Source organism: Micropterus salmoides, unplaced genomic scaffold (assembly GCF_014851395.1).
Source record: "Micropterus salmoides isolate LMB-PRFRI ecotype aquatic unplaced genomic scaffold, ASM1485139v1 Ms_hic_scaffold_9, whole genome shotgun sequence".
In the NCBI taxonomy this organism is placed as follows: Eukaryota; Metazoa; Chordata; class Actinopteri; order Centrarchiformes; family Centrarchidae; genus Micropterus; species Micropterus salmoides.
In genome coordinates this window covers 24,362,178-24,384,108 of record NW_024044681.1, presented here as the reverse complement: position 1 = coordinate 24,384,108, position 21,931 = coordinate 24,362,178, and the positions used below count along the sequence as shown (strand labels likewise).

General features: G+C 40.7%; 2 protein-coding genes across 8 annotated transcripts; both read right to left on the bottom strand.

Moving 5' to 3' along the window:
• Window positions 1-262: 262 nt before the first annotated feature.
• Window positions 263-9,287, bottom strand: dlat (dihydrolipoamide S-acetyltransferase (E2 component of pyruvate dehydrogenase complex)). The gene is made up of 14 exons (XM_038709561.1): window positions 8,874-9,287; window positions 7,621-7,722; window positions 7,415-7,539; window positions 6,405-6,567; window positions 5,491-5,617; window positions 5,198-5,379; window positions 4,977-5,103; window positions 4,799-4,866; window positions 4,278-4,385; window positions 3,838-3,945; window positions 3,636-3,754; window positions 2,044-2,206; window positions 1,779-1,915; window positions 263-1,682 (listed from the first exon to the last, which is right to left on the bottom strand). The coding sequence occupies exons 1-14, from the start codon at window positions 9,126-9,128 to the stop codon at window positions 1,553-1,555; spliced, it is 1,914 nt and encodes a 637-aa protein (XP_038565489.1). The 5' UTR covers window positions 9,129-9,287; the 3' UTR covers window positions 263-1,552.
• Window positions 9,288-10,388: 1,101 nt separating this feature from the next.
• On the bottom strand, window positions 10,389-21,537 carry LOC119895425 (dixin-A-like). Of its 7 annotated transcripts, none has more exons than XM_038708557.1 (21): window positions 21,280-21,537; window positions 20,421-20,550; window positions 19,815-19,940; window positions 18,734-18,965; window positions 18,360-18,461; window positions 15,706-15,782; window positions 15,487-15,569; window positions 15,137-15,220; window positions 14,842-14,895; window positions 14,658-14,708; window positions 14,433-14,537; window positions 14,214-14,267; window positions 13,992-14,063; window positions 13,581-13,622; window positions 13,414-13,479; window positions 12,969-13,118; window positions 12,805-12,868; window positions 12,609-12,705; window positions 12,284-12,392; window positions 12,066-12,145; window positions 10,389-11,981 (listed from the first exon to the last, which is right to left on the bottom strand). In XM_038708557.1, the coding sequence occupies exons 1-21, from the start codon at window positions 21,340-21,342 to the stop codon at window positions 11,972-11,974; spliced, it is 1,851 nt and encodes a 616-aa protein (XP_038564485.1). In that variant the 5' UTR covers window positions 21,343-21,537; the 3' UTR covers window positions 10,389-11,971. The 7 variants fall into 7 exon arrangements, with proteins under 7 accessions (XP_038564485.1, XP_038564486.1, XP_038564481.1 ...); XM_038708558.1 differs by having other exon boundaries at window positions 15,706-15,776; XM_038708553.1 differs by having other exon boundaries at window positions 15,487-15,590; window positions 21,280-21,536.
• Window positions 21,538-21,931: the final 394 nt, after the last annotated feature.

The window sequence follows — 21,931 nt, the reverse complement described above, 5'->3', positions numbered from 1 at the left end:
ATTTGACCTTTTATTATGATCACCTCAATGAGGTCAGTATCTTCCTGTTACTGATAAAAGCTGGTTTGCTTCTCCACCTGCAGTTTGTTTGGACTCCAGCCATCTTTATCTTTTCCGTCTTTCATTTAAATACTATGGTGATTTTCTATGTTTCTGATATTTAACACAAAAAAGGTTTAAAAACATTAAGGCAGCACTTGCATGTGGCAGTTTGGCAGATCAAATTCCAAACAAGAAAATGGTGAATAAGGAGGCAGTCGGAGCCTGTTCTCAGGAGTTTTTATTGTGCGTGGGGGGACTGCACGAATCCGCAGTGATCACTGACCCAGATACGTATATGGGAAAACATACAGACAGGGAGGATGACTGCAGCCTGAGTTCTTTACTTTATCCATTTGGTATGCAACACTAATACAACAGAGTGAAGCAGGTCAAGAGTGTCCTTGACTCGTGATTCCTTACAAAAAAAAAAAACTATATATACATATCTATCTATCTATCTATATTTATCTATATAGATAGACATAGATATAGAGATATATATATCTATATCTCTCTCTCTCTCTATATATATATATATATTTTTCACAAATATCCAAAATTGTTTAGATGTTTTGTGATCACAAAGTACCGTTTTCTATTCCTGTTTAATTTGGGCTCTTACAATAAGCCTAATCATAAAACCCCAAACCAAAGAAACTATGGCACAAGGTTGACCTCTTCCAATTTATTCAAACAACAAATAACTTCCAGCTCCAGCTTTGTGCGTTCTAGACTAGAAAATAAAACATCCCCACTGAAGAGAGAGAATTGGCAAAACTGTTCTGTACTTCTTTTAAGATGATAGTGGGTTACAGTATCATTCAGGTCTGTACAGATATTTCATCATATGGTGGGGCCTTATCAGAGCTCACAATCATTCATACACACACACACACAGCACTGTTTATCCCACAGTGAATATATATATATATATATATACACACACTGTAGCATCAACACACAGAAAACACACTAAATACTGTGTGTGTGTGTGTGTGTGTGTGTGTGTGTACACCAGGGAACAGGGACAGGTTTATGTGAGTGTACATCTGAACTCTGTGAAAAACGTTTTTTCCAAAAGACCCACATTTGCTGTACTTCCCTTTGTCTTTATCACATTCACACAAAATCAAAGATGAAAGTGTGTAAAAAAAGACACACGCATACGTTTTGGGATAAATATTCTCACTGGTTGGACATGTAACACTTCCCTTTGGAAAACATCAGTGTTGTAGCGACACTTGGCCAGTATTTATTCTAGGTTAAATTATACCTAATTCTGGTCGAGATGGGGCCTCAATAAATAGAACATGAGAGAGAGAGCAAGAGAAGAAAGAGACAGACAGGAGAGACAGACAGGTAAGCGGAGTGAGTTCTGCCTCCCTTCAGGGTAACTGGGAGTGACCTGGTGGCAGGCCGGCCAATCACAGGAGGATCCAGACCGGTTTAGAGCGATCAGATGTCTTCAGTGAGAGGCCTGTTGCTGCAGTTTAACGGCAGTACAGTCCAATTACAACAGCATGGTGACGGGTTTCTCCAGAAACTTGCGGAACTCAGCGAGCCACTGTGCGCCGACCGCCCCGTCCACCACCCGGTGGTCGCAGCTCAACGTCACCGACATCATGCTAGCTACGTCGAACCTGCAAAAACCCCCAAAACACGCGCTGCATCAGCTTTGATTTTTATTGAAATGAAGTATGTATAACATGTTATAGGGCTGTAGTCATGACACCGACCCTTTCTCATTATCAGCAGGCATCAGCCGTTTCTCTGAGCCCCCGACGGCGAGGATGCAGGACTGGGGAGGGTTGATTATCGCTGAGAAGTTCTTGATACCAAACATCCCCAAATTAGAGATTGTGAATGTACCTCCCTGGGGAAAAAATAAATACACACACATTAAAGAGGGCTATTTTAATTTTCTGGTTCACTAGATAGATGAAACCTGCATAAAACTAAACAAACCCACATGTTCCCACAGAGTCAGATAATGTGTTGTACCTGGAACTCATGTGGCTGCAGTTTGCCTTCCCTCGCTTTAGCTGCAAGAGCAGACACATCTGAGCTGATGGCAACCAGTCCTTTGGTGTGGGCGTTAAACACTATGGGCGTGATGAGGCCGCTGGCTGTGCTTACTGCTACACTCAGGTCCACCACATGATTCCTGGAAAAAAAGTTGAAATAAGTCAATAGTGATGACAGCACAGAAATGTGGTCAACATGACTGAGAAGTAAAAAAATGCCTGGGATTTGTGCGCCCTCTACTGGCACAACAGTGCAGCTACACTTTCAGAGACCAATGTGTCAGGTCACAGTTTTATTCTAATCCAACAAGACTGTTGTTTTTCCCTTATATACATCTTATGGCTGCACCTAATGATCCTTTTTCACACCAATTACTCTTATTTATTTATGATAATTCTAAAGATAATTATTTTATTCGACTGCAAAATAAATATGAAAAACTTTCTCATTAATATTTCAACATTTTATTTAATCATCCTGAAAATGAGACACATAAAGTGCATTACAATAAGCATATTTCAAAATTAGTCTATTTTCATAGTTAGTGCTGATATTAATAATAATAACAACAGACCCTATTTGTCAGACCAGAAAAATAGCAGACCTCAAATTCAAGAGGACTGCTGTGACAGATAAATTTAAACATTGTACGTCAACCCTTTCCTGAACTGGAGAATCAGTATATTTATTTAAGTACTTGACTTAAAACTTAAAATGGTTATGGCAGGATTTAAATACATCACTGGAGTAATATGTTGTAAGATTACCGCAGTGGGGTAACGAGTGCGGTGCAAAAATGAATAATACAGACTGTGCAGAAAGTCACAGATTGTAACAACAGTCTGTAACGTTAGTTTAAGCCATGTTCTCACTCATACGTGGCTGTTAATACATTTAAAATGTTAGCTGTAAGATGGTTTAACGTTACATTACCATGAAAACAATGGTGCAGAAATTTCTTTCAACATAGAGAAAATTTAGAAAATCAATTTTAAGTGACTACTATAAAACCAAACACATTCCTCGTGTTGATAATCCTAATATATCGAGCTTGTGTGGAGACAAAAAGTAAACAGGATTAGTGATGCTGACTTACTACCAAATCCTGCTCAGACCAGGCGCAGCGACATGTCAAAGCACGTTATGCAAATCACCGTATTTTTGTAATCGACTATGTCAATGAATCGCCCCACACCTAGCACCACCTCCTTTGTTGCGCTTCTCTCTTTAAATGACAGAGTGAACTGTGGAACAATCCCAGTGTGCTTGTAAACTAAAGTCACTTGAACACTGACGCATCCATTTGTCTTAGATGTTACAGTGAAAGTGAAGAGGCAAACAAAAACAGGGACAGAAAAAACTACAGGGACAGGTCGACTAGATTAGAAGACTTTGGGTGATGAAGAATGGATGGTTGGTAAGTTCAAGTTTGGGTACTGTGACCAGGTCATATCTGTAAGCGAAAAGATTAGCAGATCTCCAAACCAAGAGAAGATCTTTCTTGTTTCCTGTATACTGGAACCAAACAACATTTGCATGTGTGTGCATGTTTATGTGTGTTTACTCACTGGCGAATGACCGTGTCCATCCAGGAGGAGTTGCACTCGGGAACCTTGAGGCAGGCCAGAGCGCTGGCTTTGATGATGAAGTCATTCACACTAAGCTTGATATTCTGGGCTTTCACTTCCTGCAGAGGGGAGGCGAGGTCGTTTAAAAGACACACAAATAATTATCTTTTTGTTACCCGTCTATTTACAGGAAAAGACTTACAGCATTGAGTTCTGTCCGAAGCTCGAGCACTTGGTCCATGTTGACATCTACAGACAGATAATAGTGGGGGATGGTTTGCTTGGACTGCATCAACCTCTGAGCGATTACCTGCAGGAGAGAAGCATATATTGACTTCAGCTTTGATCCATAATTCATCACGGACAGGAATGAGGAGTGTTAGTGGAGTCTGTGTTGATAAATGTGTTAGTGCCTGTCTTCAGGGCAAAATGTGGAAGCACAGGTTAGAGATAACAGAGCTACGCTGTGAAAACCCCCTCAAGAGGTTTGCCTCACAGCATTCAATACACCAGTGCTCAATCACTGCACAGAAGCAGTGTGTCATGCATTATACCGACCGCTTTCAGAGGACTTTGAGCAGGAGAGGAAGTCATCATTGAACACAATGGACCACCAAAAGTCAGGTGTGATTTGGCTCTTACCTTGCGGATGTTGCTGATAGGGATGTCTGTGAAGGTCCCAGCAGCAGGAGCTGCAGCAGGTGCAGGAGCAGCTGGAGCTGCGGCTGGAGTGGGAGCAGCAGCTACGACCTGTCAGCGGAAATTAGTTATGTAAAACAAATTAACAAAACCTTGAGGCACACACAGTATGACTCCAAAGTGGTGAGTGTTCAAAAGTACAGTCTGCCCACACAAAAAACCCACATCCCAAATAAAATTAAATATTTCAATAATAAATGTTCTTCGCAATTTCACACAGCTCAAGGTCTTCAGATTGTTATTCAGATTTTGTCCAACCAACAGTCCAAAACCCAAAGAAATTCAATGATGTACAGGGGGGAAAGAACGAGAACGCGGAAAATTCTTGCATTTTAGAAGCTGAAACAGAATGTTTGTCAATTGTTTCATTAAATTCTTATTCAAACACTCAGATAAAACCTCAATTATGGAAAAGTAACTTTTTGCATATGATCACATGGGATTAAACAGTGTGCGCCACTTACAGGTGCAGACTTTGGTGGAATGAAGCTGTCAATATCTTTCCTGGTGATGCGTCCATCAGGTCCAGAGCCTGAACAGAAAACAGCTCAATGTACAGTATGCAACACACATTTCAGGAGAAATACTAATTATGTTCTACCAATATATATCTTAGTGACTACCTGCGTCTTGGTTACTTACCGCTGACCTGGGCCAGGTCGATTCCTTTCTCAGCAGCAAGTTTCTTGGCGAGGGGGCTGGCAAACATTCGACCTTTCCTGGGTGCCGCTGGGGCGGCAGCTGCGGGAGTCGGAGCAGGAGCTGCAGCCTGGAACATAAACACAAACGCTCACACATCACCTGTGCAAGCTATCTTAAATTCAATACGTTTTGGTGAGTATTTGGCTACAATGTTCACTTACCGGTGCTGGAGCTGGAGGTGGTGTGGAAACCTCTGCCACTCCAGTCTCGACATAATCTTTGAAGGCGGCGATGTCACTTTCTCTCTCTACAATGATGCAGAGTGGCGTTCCCAGGGGGACATCCCGAGTTCCCTCGGCCACCATGATTTTGGCCAAATATCCCTCCTCCTGCACCTCAAAGCCTACACACAAACACATGACAGCGGCATGTTGAGCCAGGTGTTAAATAACACTGCAATGCTCTGTAGCACATAGAGCATTATGTCAGGACTGAGGTGTCCGTGTGGGTTTACCAATGGTCGCCTTGTCAGTCTCGATCTCAGCCAGCAGATCTCCTTCGCTCAGCTTCTCTCCCAGCTTCTTCTCCCAGCGCTGCACTGTTCCCATCGTCATGGTGGGAGAGAGGGCGGGAAGTGTGATCTGTAGCACACACAAACGTGAACAACAGCAAATAAGGCAGCAGCAATAGCAACCTGGACAGCTGCATGTGAGCCCTCAGGTCGGCACTGCAAATACAGCTAGAAAAAAAAAAAAGGTCTTCCAAACAGAAGCGACCACAAACAATCACAGATGTTTCCACTTTTTGCAAGCAAGGAGCTACAAATTCTCTTTTTGCTGCTGAAATCACTGACTCACCAGAAGAACTGCTACTACTCACATTACCACATTATTATAAATTACCATGACAGCATAAGTTCGACTAGAAGAAATATGGAATAATATGGAATATGGATTTTTTTTTAAATGTTTTATTTACTTACTGACAAAAACTACAGGCACGAACGTTCAACCTACTTTCTGAATTATTCCACAGCACTAATAGCTTAATACCACCAAATGTCACCAAATAACTCCATTCTGCTGCTCTGATACGAAGCTGACACACAACGAACCTTGTCATTTACATTTAGTCATTTACCTGACTCTTTTATCCAAAGCGACTTACAATTGCTATGTACAGTATGTCAGAGGTCGCACGCCTCTGGAGCAACTAGGGGTTGAGTGTCTTACTCAGGGACACAATGGCGGATGTGTCGCAGTGGGTCTTTAACACCATAGACATGTGTCTTATCCACTGCCACCCCACAGACTGAACAGCCCCGATGAAACTACAAAAGTGGCTACAGAAAGCTGTGGCCATAAACATCCTCTACTGGATTCGGCTACGACTCCGCACAGGACTGCACTTATGGGAAAAGACCCTTACCTTCATGTGTGTGGGGTAAGAGCTGCCCGGGGCTGCAAGAGGTGCTGCAGCAGCAGGAGAAGGAGGAGGTGGTGGAGGAGGAGAAGGGGAGGCAACTGGTGAAGGACCGGCTGCTTTAATTGACTCCAACGTTACGTCCTTAAAGGCAGGGATGAGATCAGGGCTGCAGGGGAACACACACACACACACTTCAACATTGGAGGGGACACACATTAAGCATTAAACACTTTATTTCCTGCATTCTGGTGAATTTTGAATTCTGAACCAATTTCTCCTCCTGGTGGGAACGTCTTCATTTATGTAAAGGGAAACACAATTCAGACAGCAGGTGACAATTCAAAATATAAGTGGCCCTAATACTCCATTGTACTCACAAACTACAATTCTACCTTTCGGTTTGTATTATCTTCTCGCTAATTTGCAGCTGACTGTTAACCGTTTGTGACCAAATACACTGAGTGACGCTGACGGACAACAGTGGTTATTTTAAATTTTTTTAAATCAAAACAGTTGCTAGGGACAACTCAGTAGTCGCTGGATATTGGTAGGGACACGTCATTACCTACTGACATGTCCCTGTATACACACAGTTATTAGACGTATATTTACACAAAGCAGACCCACAGAACCTCTAGACTAAAGGACCAGAAATTGTGACATGTTTGGTTCTGAAACAATACTGGTAAGTGTCAAACTTCCGATTCCAGCTGACAATTGTCCAAACTACAGTTCCTTGACAAAGACATGTGGGAATAACACTTGGTGCAGAATAACCAGCTGTTATGTTTAAACTAAATGAATAAACATTATTTGAGTGTGTGATGTACTACTTATCCTGTATTCATCATTGTAAAAGTAACAAAGTGTAAAAACATTTCCAGAATCTGAGAAATAAGGAAGTGATAGGTGAGTAGTGATCCAGTGGTTTTAAATTTAGGAGAGGACTGTAGTAGATTTATTTGAATCAGATGCCTTTTTCACTCTGTAAACTCCTTCCTACAGATGCTTACCTGTCAACAGTGATGCAGATTACTGATCCGATGGAGACATCTCTGGTCCCTTCAGGAACCAAGATCTTTGCAAGATAGCACTCGTCCATCATCTCAAAACCCACAGTGGCCTTGTCGGTCTCCACCTACAAAGATAGAAACTGTTTTACAAAATGTATAGTGATGATTTCCTTCAATAATATGGGAACACATACATGGCTCCTAACCTCAGCTATAAGTTCACCCTCGCTGATTTTTTCTCCCTCCTTCTTCTCCCAGCGAGCGATCGTTCCTGTCTGCATGGTGGGGGACAGGGCGGGAAGCTCCACCTGATGAACAGAAAACAAATTTCAGGAGTTCAAGAATGAAGGAGTCATATTAACCTGGTGGCTAATCAAACACCAAAGATCTCAATTGTCACTTTACAGTATCCTTACCGGGGCTTCATGAGGGACCATTGCAAATATTGTCAACTGTCAGATGTTGCTACATCATCACCTCATTCCCTTGTCCAATAAATGACTCACATACAGCTGCATTTCACCACATCTGTCATGCTTCCAAGGTCATTTACCATCTGATAGCAGATATGCACAAATGCTACCAGTGCAGAGACAGATATAATAGACTGGAAGAGGGGTTCTCAAACAGACCTACATTAAATAAAATTTGTTTCATTTCTTTTTTTTAGCTGCAAGCAGCTACTCCAATTCATTTGTGCACTGCATTGTGGGACAATGGTGTACATCAAATGCAAACTCAAAGTGGGTTTTTTTGATTGTGCATATTGACTTTATTGGAATACTTAATTTTGTCACATTCCCAAGGTGACCACACTACATACTCTGAACTCATAACCTGCTTAAAATTAGCACAAGTCACTCCTGGAAAAACATCTGAGGCAAGACATAAATATGAAAAAAATAAATTTGTCTGGAATGTCTCCATGAACAGAAAAGTATCAGCATCATTTCTATTCACTGACAACAGTCCAGTTTGAGCATGCTGTGACATAAAACCATCGGGATGTGGGTCCAGTTTAGTGAAACTGATGTGTGAAATACATCCAGCTGAGTTTTTAAAATAGACTTTTCTGTTTGGCTGCCACAAACAAAATACATTGTAAAAGACTTATATGACAGCACCCATACTGATTTTGCTGGGATATGAGGACCCTTAATAGTAACTCATAACATACCTTTAATTCATATCAAATTGATTTAATTAGATGTAACTCAAATGCCAATGGGTCAGCTTCCAGTGGGATGACCTGATGTCATAAAATGAATGTGTTGGTGCTCTGAATGATAGCTAAGAAACATGGTGTTTGCTCAATTGACTAAGTTTAAACAGTTGTCTAACAGTGCACCATTTAAAGGACTGACGGGATCTGATTGGTACATCACAGCTCTGGCTAATAGCTCCGGAGGTCATGCTAGCAGTACCGCCGGTGGTTTAACCGGACACCCGGTAAAGTTACCTTGTGATGCGGCGGCAGGCTGTAGAAGCGCTTGCTCTGAACGCTGCCTGTCAGCTGGGGACACCGCAGCAGAATCCCTCTGTGGCTGAAGCCGGAGCCCAGACACACGGTCCGGGACGCCGCTCCACAGTGAAGCCGCCTCAGACAGCCGGTCCCGGGCAGAGAGCGGGAGCCGAACGCAGCAGGCCCGGCTGGGAGGGCACGGGGACGCCGGAGCCCGGCGGACGGCCTGAGCCGCAAGATCAGACGAAGCATTTGGCTGCGGTTGAAACACTACACAGAGCTGCTGAATGATGTGTTAGTCTTACACCGGCATCAGAGATCCGCTGGTACTTAAAGTCTCTGAGCCTCGAGAACCGGCCCGTGCTCAGTCCTCACTTTCTAATGACCTCCTCTCCAGTCTAAAACACAATGCTTTACGGCTCCCCTCCTTCGCCTGTCGTCACTTCGAAAGAGGTGTCGTAAACGGTGGCCGTTCAAATTTCAATCACCATATAATCACCACCACTCTGAATAAAACATAATCAAATACAATTATAAATAAAAAATAGAATTAGACACTTACCCAAAGCCTGGTGGTTTAAACTACAAACTCTTTCAAGAGCTGCAGTTATATTTTACTGCAATTATATCAGCGACCACACAGTGGCAGTAAATTATTTGTACAGTGAATGTATAGCACACTAAACTAACTATCCACTGCTGCCCTTTAATAACCTGACCTGTTCTTCCCTTTGATTTCAACTTAAGAAATAATCTTAGCCCATGTGATTGATAAATACAGTATACTATAAATCTGCAACAATTACTCCATTCATCAATTAGTTAATCAACAGAAAACTAATCAACCACAATTTTGATAATTGAAACATTCTTTTGACTTATTTTTCAAGACAAACGTCACTCTGTTCTGGTTCTAGTGTCTTAAATGTGAATATTTGCTGGTTTCCTTCCTCTTCTTCAATTATTAACTGGATATTTTTGAAACTTTTAGTTTGTTGACAAAACAAGACATTTGAAAACATCACCTTGGGCTTTAAAACTGTTTTATAGACATGTATGCGACTGAATGATTAATTGAGAAAATAATCAACAGATGAATTGTTAGTTGCAGCCCACATACATTCTGCGTCATCTTGTTCCAGCTGTTCATTGAGACTGTATGATGTGTACACTGAGTGAAATATTTAAACCCAGGTGTGAATGTTTTTATTAATGCACCATTTCAACAAATGGAAATATTCTAGACACCTTGTGCATCATTGCACATTTCCCCAAATTCAGCTTGACATATCTGGAATCTTTCGAAACTAAGCTAGAATTTCAAACAGTTAATTGGAGCTGGTTAACTGGAACAATAACCACAACTGAAGAAGCCTCGTGGAACGTCTTTGAGTATCTTTAACCAAGTCCAGTTGCCCTTGATTTTAACCTTCCTTGGATAACAATGACCTGGATGGCCGAGAATCTTCACAGACATCTGGAACAATTACATTAAAAAAACAATTTTTTTGAAAAATTTTATTTCAAAATATGTCTTTCTGACATTCAACAAAGTCAACAGACATTTTTATTTTCTTAAACAGACAGTATCCATATTTTGTAGAGCTTTCAGTAAACAAAACAAATTCTAAATAACCATCTCACCAGCAAATTGTACATTATACAGTACAGGCAGTTATGGCATTCAAATGGGCCGCAGTTAAAGTTAAAAGTAGACTCATGACTGTTGGCTTGTTAGTGAAGGCAAACACATTGATCCCAAATGGGAATATAGAAGCAGAGTGAAGCAAAACGTGTGTGATCGCCAGAACAGTGCAGACCTCAGGAGTCTGAAGAGCGTTTTACTGCATCAAGTAGACCAACCCTAACTGTTGTTCTTCTGGCATTTACAACGTCCATCCTGATGACACACACACACACACACACACACACACACACACACACACACACACACACACACACCATAAATAGTGGGATGGTCCATTGTTCCAGGACAAAAAGAGTCTATAAATCTCTGACGTCAAATTTACATCCACATCATCTTTTTTAACAGGAGCAGAGAAATAAGACACAGAATAAGACACAGAAATTCAAAAATACAGTGAACATCGTTTACACAAATATACAAAACAATTTCATAAAAGCAAACAAAACAACAGTGCTCTTCATCTGCATTTCCACATGAACGTCAAAGAGTCAGTGCCACCTCTACATGCATGCTGGTGTGCTACCGACTGACGCTTAACCCCACATCTGATTTGGGTCCACTTTAGTGAAACTGATTGATCTGATATACATTCAGCCGATACTTTTTTCTTTTTGCAATAGATTGACATCTGTTATATGTAAATAATATAAAACATAGTAACAGCTATGGAAACTGGTATCTGCTCAGTATATTTGTCAGCAGTAGGTCAGAATGTAGACAAACCTAAAACAAAATCAATCTTGTACAATGTTTGCTGACTTTTTCTGTCTTTTGTTTGACAATTGTATTATAAATTTTTTTTCCTATTACTTGCTATGGTAGATAACACTGTATATGTACTTTACATTCACAAATGAATTAAGACCTGTGCTAAAGAACAAAAGGCAATGCACATTTCTAACATGTAATCTGGTGGTATTTGTTTTAAAGACAACATCGCTGCACAAGGAATGAAATGTGATACTGAACACTGACAAAAAATGCATTTTTCCAGTACTTCTATACACACCGCTGACCTCAACTACAAGTGAAACAACAACACTACTGTGGTTTTAGAAACAGTTCACTCAAAACAATGTTTCTGTCTACTTTTGAGTCAAGTTTTGATCCTACAGTTTCAGCATGACAATATAAACCATGTGATGGAAACAGCTTTCCTTTGTAAGGCACTCTAGACGTCACATCCACTGTTTCCAGAGCGAGTAGGTGATTTAATACCAGCTGATCAACCCAAATCTCCTGCTGACAAGTCTTACAGTATTTCACTAATAGTTTGAATCTCACAAAGTGTCCACATGTGCCTCTGTTCTGAACAGTTGTCTTGATGCGCCTCTGGGATCAGAGTGACCAGGAGCCAAAAAAAGTGTCATGTCCCCTCAGCTTGAACCTACAATGGCCTAAGACACAAAAGAGAATGCATTGCTTACCACTGAGAGTCAGGGGGAAAAAAAGAAAGAGATTCAGAATTGACATGTTGTTACCTTTCCTCACCACGGTCCTCTTCTACCCAGGCCACTATTTTTCCTTCCCAGCCTGGAATGATTGCTCCATCCAGGAACACCTGCACACAGACATTAAGGACACATTATCGGAAGTAACAGTAACTACTACTCCAAAACAGTTTTCCTTGTGAATAGCACCAAGTTTACTATCACTATACTATTATCTATGTATCACCTTTTCCCCAGCCTTCTCTTACCTCTTCTTTCACGGTGCCAAACTCAGGGTCCAGGGCCTTGAAGTGGTACCTGTAATTTCCCTCTCTATCCACAGCTGCCTTGACATCCTTGAGAGTCACCTCACCCAACCTGTGTACAACGTGTACAAAAAGACTCACTCATCTGGAGATCTTGTGACATTCTAAATGTATGTGTTAGGATTGTCAGCGTCACTGCTGGCTGGCAACCAACACAGTCTGTGACCATATTTATTTTTTCAGCTGAATTAAGCAAAAAAATGGCAACATACTTAAATGTCTCAGAAAGAAAACACTTCAATACACACACACACACACACACTCTAACCTCTTCGGTATATTAATCATGGAAGGTGTTGGGGATTTTCCAGTAAAGTAAAGGATTTTAGTGGAGGCAGAAGAACCACTGTGCGACTGAATAACCTCTGTAATTAACAACAGAAACATAGTTAGTAAAAGCTTATATATTCTGTGTATGCATGTATGTGTATTTCTTTTGGGGGGAGGGGTTTGGAACAACTTACTTGTGCTAGGCCAGGAGTCAGAGTCTGTGTGTTGACCTTTGCGTATTGGAGATTTTCCCCTTCCCTGTAGCATTTACAGAAATGTTGACCCACCTCATGATTTTAAATCTCTACATTTAGTCAAAAATAATCTATTGAGTAAGATTTTACAATATATATAGTACCTTGTGTGTATGCAGAGCATGCAGCCTGTCTATGAGCGATGCTATGCCCTGCTCCAGGGTGTCCAGCGTATGGTGCTGCGGGTCATGGTCTCTGAAGTTGTTCCTCAAACTCCTAAGTGCATCTCTGAGCAGCTGTACCTCTTCTGCCTGCTAACAGAACACAAAAACACTGTCAAACACAAAAAGCTCCTTTTATCGAGAACAGTTGTGTGCTTGTTTAAAGTATTAAAGTGCTATTTTTTTGAGTATGTCAAGGATGTTCTGTCCTCTGTTAGTTCTTTAACTTAGTATTTAGAATGGGGTTTCTAGTGTTTCATGTTGGTCAGATTATAGTACGTGGCCTAAATACTACGAGAGAATGTGAGAGTATAACTGTGTGATGCTTTGTGATCCCCTTGACACGTAGAACAAGCCCCACTGACTGAACAATAGAAACAATACTTACGCCGGACATAGAGGGAGCTGGATTTCCAGAGTAAGAATATCCATTGTTTTCTGTGCTGGCGGGGATCTGAAAAAAAATGTGTCAGCTGTGTAATGTATATCTAAATTCTGGAGCAGCCTGAATATAAAACCTAAAACTGTTTTTAGTGCACGAAGAGTCAGTACTACCTGCATGTTGTTTTTATGCTCCAATTCTCTTTGCAATTCACTCTGCCAAAGAGACACACAATCAGACATCCAGACACATTAATATAAACCTGCTAGATCCTAAAACTTAAATTATATCTAGTCCATGCCTTAGATTATTAAAGTTTATTGAACAAGTGAAGGAGGAAAAGGGTAAAGGTACATACTATATAGCATAACATATAGCATGCATCAATATGTAATATTTTAGTAGTTAGTATTAAGTATTAATTTGCTAATAAAAGTTTAAGTAAAAAAACCTGCAAAGCAAGACTATAAATGATTAACTAACTAACTGTAATTTCCAGTCATAGCATTAAGCTGGAGAGAACATTTTGAGCCTACTGTAGCTTGTTTAACTCCTGTTTAAAATCCTGAAACCGGCTAACAGACCTGCTTTTTTTGGCTTTCTTCGAGCTTGTGTTTGAGTTGCTGCACTAGTCTGTCCTTCTGTCCGATCTCCTTCTGCAACCAACCAACCAGCCAAACATAGAGAAAAGGGGCGGGTTCGTTATTTAGCACAAACTCAATAAACAGCTGCTGTGTGACATAGAGCAGGGGCAATTAAATTAAGTTACAGCAAAACATTAAAACAGAGGGATTGGAGTGTGTCACCTTGCATTCGCCCCACATCCTGTTAGATTCCTCCAGCTTCCACTGTAGCTCAGCCTGTAACACATTTTCATAGAGGAGGGGAGTTTGCAAAGCACACTTAAAATATACAGCAATTAATGTATACTGTTTTGCAAACATTGTTTAAAGGAGTGTATTGAAGATTCTGTGTTCACTTTAATAAAAACAGACTTGTATATGTATATGGAGACTATTTCGTACATTCTGGTTGTTGACTTCGTCCTTCGTCATGCTGGCTCTGAGGAGCTCTTGCTTCATCTGCAGTATTGATGCCTCCTGAGTGCATAGCCTCTGCTGCTGGGCGTCCTGCACATTTACAAACCAACAGAAAGTCAATACCTTAGTCAGCAACCTCTTTACAATACAACTATAGTAATATTCTACTGAGTAATAAGAGCATAAAGTGCAGATCTAGCTTTGTTTTACCTTGACTGCCTGCAGGTTTCTCATCTCCTGCTTACAGCGCAACAGTTCCCTCTGAAGCAAACAGCAAAGAAGTCACACTCTTCCACACAGTTTATTCTCTCGGTGATAAGACAAGTGTTTCTTTGCCCAAACAAAATTTAGAAAACAATATATTGGCAATTTAAAAAGAAAACAAATGATTTACCTTAAGCTCCTGAGCCTCCTCCATACTCTGATCCAAACGACTGCGAATAACTACCTAGAGAGAAAAAACAGGGATGTGTGTGAGAACCACAAAGGACTGAGTAAGAAGGAAAACTGATACCCGTGTCACTCCTCTGACTCACACACACACACACACACACAGTTAAGAAAAAAGAAATGTGATCTGCGCTAAAGAGCTGATGAAACAGAGCAAAGAGGAGTGTGACACAGAAAAGAAGAGAGAGAGAGCAGACAGAGAAGGATAGAAAAATGAAAAACAAAAAAAAATTAACTACCAGTTGCTGTTCAGCGCTGCCTTGGTCCAAACTCAAAGACAAATCCTGCTCATCCTCAGGCAGCGAACCATGCAGTAGCAGGGCCTTAAAAACACAAAGTGTACAACATGTGACACCAGTTTGTACTTTGGTGTGAAGTCACAGTGTTGTCTGTGTTTTGTGACCAGCTAAAGCAGTGTGACGTGTGTTCATAATGTATAACTAGCACACTACTACTCAAATAGCTTAAAAATGGGACCTAAGTCACGGTGTAAGAAAATAAAGAATAAAATAAGGACAATAATGCCTTTTCTATTTATATATTGATGGTTACCAGAACCCAACTCAAACCATAACATGCTTATAATTACCTGTAAGGCAGACACCATTTTACGTGTCTCCTGCACCTCCGTCTCCAAAGTTTCACTGAGAGAATCCTCCCACGCCGTCTCCACTACAACACGACATGACTCAGCTACATGCACGCAGATGTACGCACACATAAAACACAGTTTTACACACGTCCAGCGATAAATCATGAGCTTTAATAATCAAATGATATGCCGGTGTGCGAGCGGGGCAGAACTCACCGCTGATCTCCTGTTGTTGGTCTGAGAGGCTGCTGGGTGGCGGTCTTGGAGATGACAGCGGACTGGTGGAGCTGAGGCTCGAGGAGGACAAAACACTGATTAATCAATGTATTCCAGAGTAACAAGGGGGTGTACCATGCAAGCAAAAACACATACAAACAGACAGTGTGAGTACAGAATGCTATGTGCTACTACATTTTACTTGGACCTGGCTGGGTGACATCTCAATTTGTTGTAATATACTTGTAGTAACACTCTCACGCAAATCAAACCAAACACATAAAGAAACTGTACAGAATAATGGGGGCGCTATCGTTCATTGATTTCCTTTATTAAATCATTATAGTTTCAGTGAATTTAGAACGCTTATATACATTTGTAAGCAAGCAATAAACAAAAGTAAATCTGTCACTCTGAATAAATGCCCCCATGAAGTCAGTGCTCTCAGTAGCTACAGAAAACAAAGACATTTACCAAAATCAAAGCGGCTGACTGTTTTCATAAACATCTAACTAACGGCAGCTGTTAAACACACAGCATCTCTTGCAACAAATGCTCTTTTTGTTAAAAATCAGACTCACATTCGGACAGAGGGCTTGTAAGAGAGGAAAGAGAGGACAAGCACCACATGACACTGACACATATTTGCTTGAATACACTAACTTGCAAACAGAATCTTAATCCTTGCATGCCTTTGCCAATCAAAACCTATACAGGCGCTACACTTAAATTACACTCTCTTTTCACGTTGCATTACTACACTGTAAAATTGTTCTAGTTGTGGTAAAAGAAGACTTTAAACTCACACACTCTTGCACAGGAATCCACACACGCCTCACAGTGTCTGGTCTTACCATTTTATCTGCGTCCCCCCCATAGTGGGCTACAGGTGGTTTAAAGTGTGCATAATACTCCCAGTGAGTCTCAACTTCCACCCTGCATGTGGGTCTATGGCTTCAGCATCTCGACAAACTCATGGCAGTGTGTGATTCTCCTCACTCTGACACACCCCGCCCCACGCCCTCTAGCTATTCTAGCATGGCAACCAACGCAGCAGACATGGTTTAGCATCTCTCACCACATACAAGTGTTGAGGGTGGGGGGACAAATTTAAAGGAAAAACTTGAATTAAAGAGTGGAAAAACACATCAAATGCAAATGCTTCCGTGCACCAGGGCTCACTGAATGGTTTGGTGAGTGTGAAAATGATGTGAATAAAATCCAGCAGTTTTTACAGTCACCAGATCGCAACCCAGTTTCATACCTATGGAAGATTTTGGGCCAACATGTAAGATAATAATCTCGACCACCTTCACCAAAACCAAATTATATAAACTTAAATTCTCAAATCTATTTAGTGATGTCTGTGACAGTCTCAGATACTATGTCCTTTTGTTATATCTGGCTATGTGTGTTTATCTTTCTATCTGCTGCACTCAGGTCTCTCTTTCAAAAGAGATCTTGATCTCAATGAGATTATAATTAAATAAATGAGGGAATATCATGCGGAGGAACGGTGTTCATCCTTCCAGTAGAGTTCCATAGACTTGGCAAAGAGCACTGAATCTGTTGGATGCTCGTCGTGGCCTGACTTCATACTACGACACTTTATGTCGGTTTTTCCTTTGTTTTTTCCTGTGTGATAGCAGCATTAAATTGTTATGGTCTGTCGAATTGCTGTCTCTCCAAACACAACCATCATCATCATCATTCTATAAATAATCAATGCAGGCACTTCTCTTTCTATCACTATAAACAGATACACACTCTTGTATGCATTCAAACACACACAAACAATGATGCTAAAACAGAACACCACAGAGCATAACTTCAGTCCAGACATGTGATTAGAGAGGATAAAGACTTTCTTCTTTCTATCGTGTTCTTTTTCTCCGCCAGATGTCTATGAACTACCACACACACACACACACACACACACACACACACACACACACACACACACGACAGAGTGAGGTTTGGAATAGTAAAACCGAAGTCAGATGCTTTGTCAGGCAGTACGCCACGCACACATACACACAAATAAACCACAAAATGTAGTCGATTTTTTCCAAAGCTGGTTAAAGCTGGAACTGCCTGCAAAACAGTATAAACAGCCACAAAGTGGAGTTTGTTTTCTCCCAAACACCAAACAACATGCATAATTACATAATTATACCGCTTGTCCCTTAGGCCACTAAACTGCGGCAACCCCCTTCATGAATTTAGGCCAGCAAAGCCATCATGGGTAATCAATGTTTCAGTTTTAGAATTTATTTAGCCTATTATGACAGCCCTTTGTTAATTTAAATGGCACAACATGTTCCAGCCTATACTGAGTATTTGAAGTTTGGCAGTGCCTGTGAGTGTTACAGTTGATTTTACAAAGGTTTTTTTTATGATCTTGTAAATCTGAAAATGAGCACTATCCCTGTCCTTCCTGTTCTGAACCAAAAGGTTAGTTATCTACTGTTCCTCTGAATATATGTCTAAATCTGTCTCTTACATTACATTTAGAATTATGTATACTGTTTAATCTCAGGCAATGTACAGTAAGTGCATTTTATTCCAACTTCAATCCAATTCCAACTAACAATGATTCACTGAATGATACTTTATTTATTATGAGAAACTTGAGTTTATGTAAAGTCGAATACCTGCTAGGCTGAGGATTGCCCTGCTCATCCGGAGATCCTCTTTCATACTGCTCAACCAGCGCACGAACACACACACTCTTTTCCACATCCAGCCCCCAGCCACTAAAAGTTGACAGACAAAAAAATTTTTGTTTTTTTCATAAGTAAGAACTGACATGCAGTTTTCATAACAAATATATAGAGCCTTATACTGTATATCAGCAGTTGTGAGGATGGATTTGGCGATCTGTGTTTGTCCACCAGAGGACAGCAAAGACCACACAGGTATCTAACAAATGAGTGCTGTGGCAGAGAACATACGGCTGTGAAAGAAAGACCTTGGCAGGGGTTTATGGGGTGAAAGAGGTGGAGTATGATTACTGAGGCCAGCGTACCTGTGGAGATGTGGGGCACGTGCAGGCTGTGAGGCATCAAGTCGTGCTGATGCCAGTGTGTCAGCGGCACCTTGTGCTAGTGCAACTGTGGAGAGAGGATTGTGGCTGACGGAGCCTCTTGTCAAACCCCTCCCACTTCCAGAGGCAGCCCTGTTACTGGCTGAGGGTTTGAAGTGGGCAGCCAGTGCCAGAATTATCCTCATTACAGCCTTCAGATTACCATCGACAATGTCTGCAGACAGAAAAGGAACATATGTCCCTCAATATGACACCAAACAGTATTTTACACATATGGTATTGACATGGGATATCAGCCTTATAACAGAAACCATGACATGAGGATTTTTTTATATTGCAAAGAATTTGGTATGAAAATAACTTGTCATGGACATGTTGCTGTTTCCCTGATAAGACATGGCTCGTGCACATGGAAAAATATGGATTTTTTATAATGTTAACACGTGTTTAGTAACACTTTACAATATGGTACACTAAGGAACAAGTGAGGAGCAAATCAGGAACACCCAGATAATTAATGAATTGTTAATAAGTAGTTAGCCAATAACTCTGAATGGAGGGTTATGTAGCAGATAATGAAGATTTACAGGAGAACTGACTGGGAGATACTATGTTAATGAATCATCAGGTAAACAACAAAGAACCAGCTGCTGAGTGGCATAAAACTATTAACAACTAATTACTTAATAATTAGATTAGATAGATAAGATTACTTTTTTCGTGCCCGCCTATAGTGAAGTGATACATCATACTAAGTAGTTACTATGTAATCACTCTTGGTATCTACAGAGTTGTTAAATTCACCAGCAAAAAGAAACAACTCATAAAGAAAGTTGTCAGTATGTCAATTATGTTGTTCCTGATTCGTTCCTCACTCGTTCCTTAACTCACACTTTTGTGTGGTGTAAAGTGCTACCTGTCATTTTTATGTGCTTATTGCTTTGGGGCAGTGCAATACAATAATGACTACAGTATAGGGTCAGCAGGTAGAAAAGGTTAGGAAAACCAATTCTCAAAATGAGGAGAAAGAGAGCAAGAAAACACAGCATTTTCTGTGATTTACCTCTTGCAGATATGTGTGTCATGCGTATGTGTCTGGAGGAAATGAACTGTAAGACTTGCTCCACATTCCTCCGGCTTTCTTCTTTGTTTTGTGGCGCACCACACACTCCCTCTAACACTTCCCCGGCTGTGAACAAAATTTGAGACAGAAAAAAAGATAAATTTACATTTAAACATTTTTGCAACAGTGCTGTGTCATTTCCCAAATGTCAGTCTCTGTGTGAAACGTGTTATAGACATCATTTCATTGGTACCGCTGCTTTTGATAAACCTAACTTTCCACCAATAATGGTGAAACAATAATGATCTGCTCCCAAACCACTTAATTTCCTGTAAAGTTAACAACTAATACTGCAGCACTGCGCGTAATGACTTACAATGCATTCACACACCTGAGATCATTTTTTGCCAAAGCTTTAAAAAACGTTGTGAAGCCAAAAGATAATTTTCCTTTTTTCATTAGAGAAGTATCTTTGAAGGAAAAGCATCCAAGGTAGCCCTCGCTGAAAGGAGAAACATTATTAAGCATATAAATAAGGGCTTATTGGTCAGCCAGTTGTGTAAGTGCAAACTGGTGAAAAATTTGTGTGGGTAAATGTGTACTTACCAACTATCTCTATTAGTTGTGTGAGCACCACCCCATCCTGCAGATCATGTCTGAGGTCTGTGATTGGCTTCAGGCCTGGTTTCCTCTTCAGCTGAGAGTTCACCCAGGAAACATATGCAGCCAGCTGCTGCTGCAATCCATCAATCAGATGCACACAAATCCAATAAACCACAGAAGAACACACAGCTTAGAGTGGGGGCCAAATAAGGCTGAGACCATGGCATAACAAATGAGATCCTTTGTTGATTATGTTGGAGAGGGAGCGAGGGGGGCAGGGGCAGTCTGTTGTCCCACTGCCTTTTAAATTTTACTTTTGTTATGAAGGTCAATTATATAATGTCGTATTCAACATTCTTCCCTTGTGTTTCACACGGTCACCCCACCTTTACCGATCCCGTTCAGTCACGTGACAGCCCGTAGTCCGGGATACGTTACAAAGAACACACCAAAGAACATTTCGCTTAAAGCTCAGTTACGTGATAATGATGTTTGGTTTGTTAACAGCGTTTTAAAAGTCATACTAAAGCTACCGTTACCGGGTTATCTTATTCCTGACAAAGCATTACACTTAACGTTATGGCTAGCGTTAACGCCAACTAACGTTACCTAACGTTAAATTTATAGCCAGAATGCATGTTTTTCCTGCTCGTAAGTTAATTATATATCACCATCAGCATTAACGTAGTTGGACGAATTGCGGAAATTCGTTAGTTCTAACGTTACCCAAAGTTATGGCACTTAATTCATTGCAAGTCTGTTAGGTGTTTAACGTTAGCAAATGTAACTGGTTTCTGTTCGCTAAATTATAGCTAACCCAACTTAACAAACATTAACGATAGTAACGCTTAATCAACGTTACCTCATTAAAGCCTCCATGAAGAACCTCATCCAGCAAACTTCCTCTAGAAAGTGAGGCGATCATCTTTTAACTCGAAAACCCATTTAAGCTAGCTAGCTCGCTAGCTTCACACGACTCGCCTGAAACCACAGACAGACCCCTGTTTCTGGTTACTAGCTACTGCTGTACTCCTGCAAACGTCAACAAACCGAGACAATTGATGGACCGGAGGAGACGGCTGCCCGTTACTCTGGCTGGGACACCGGCGTCAAGTCACAGAAACACAAGGACAAATATTATTTCCGGTTGCATGTTTCAGAATAAAATATTTGACAAACACTTCCGGAGTTCACAGAGTTTGTCAGAGTTTAGATAAGTTTCTCTTTGCCTAAAACATTATGTTAGCAATAAGCAAGCCTATGTCACACAACAGGATTTAGACTTTTAATTTTATAAAGGTATACAAAAGCCACCATTTACAATTTATTTGTTTTCTATAACTAACATAGCATATCAAATTTTTGTAATTAAAAAGGAAATATTATATAGGCCCCGCAGCCATATACGCAGGATAAGCAGTTGACGATGGATGGATGGATGGATGGATAGATGGATGGATATTATATAGGCTTCAGCTACAATTTGGTATTATTAACAAAAATCTAGCCCCAAC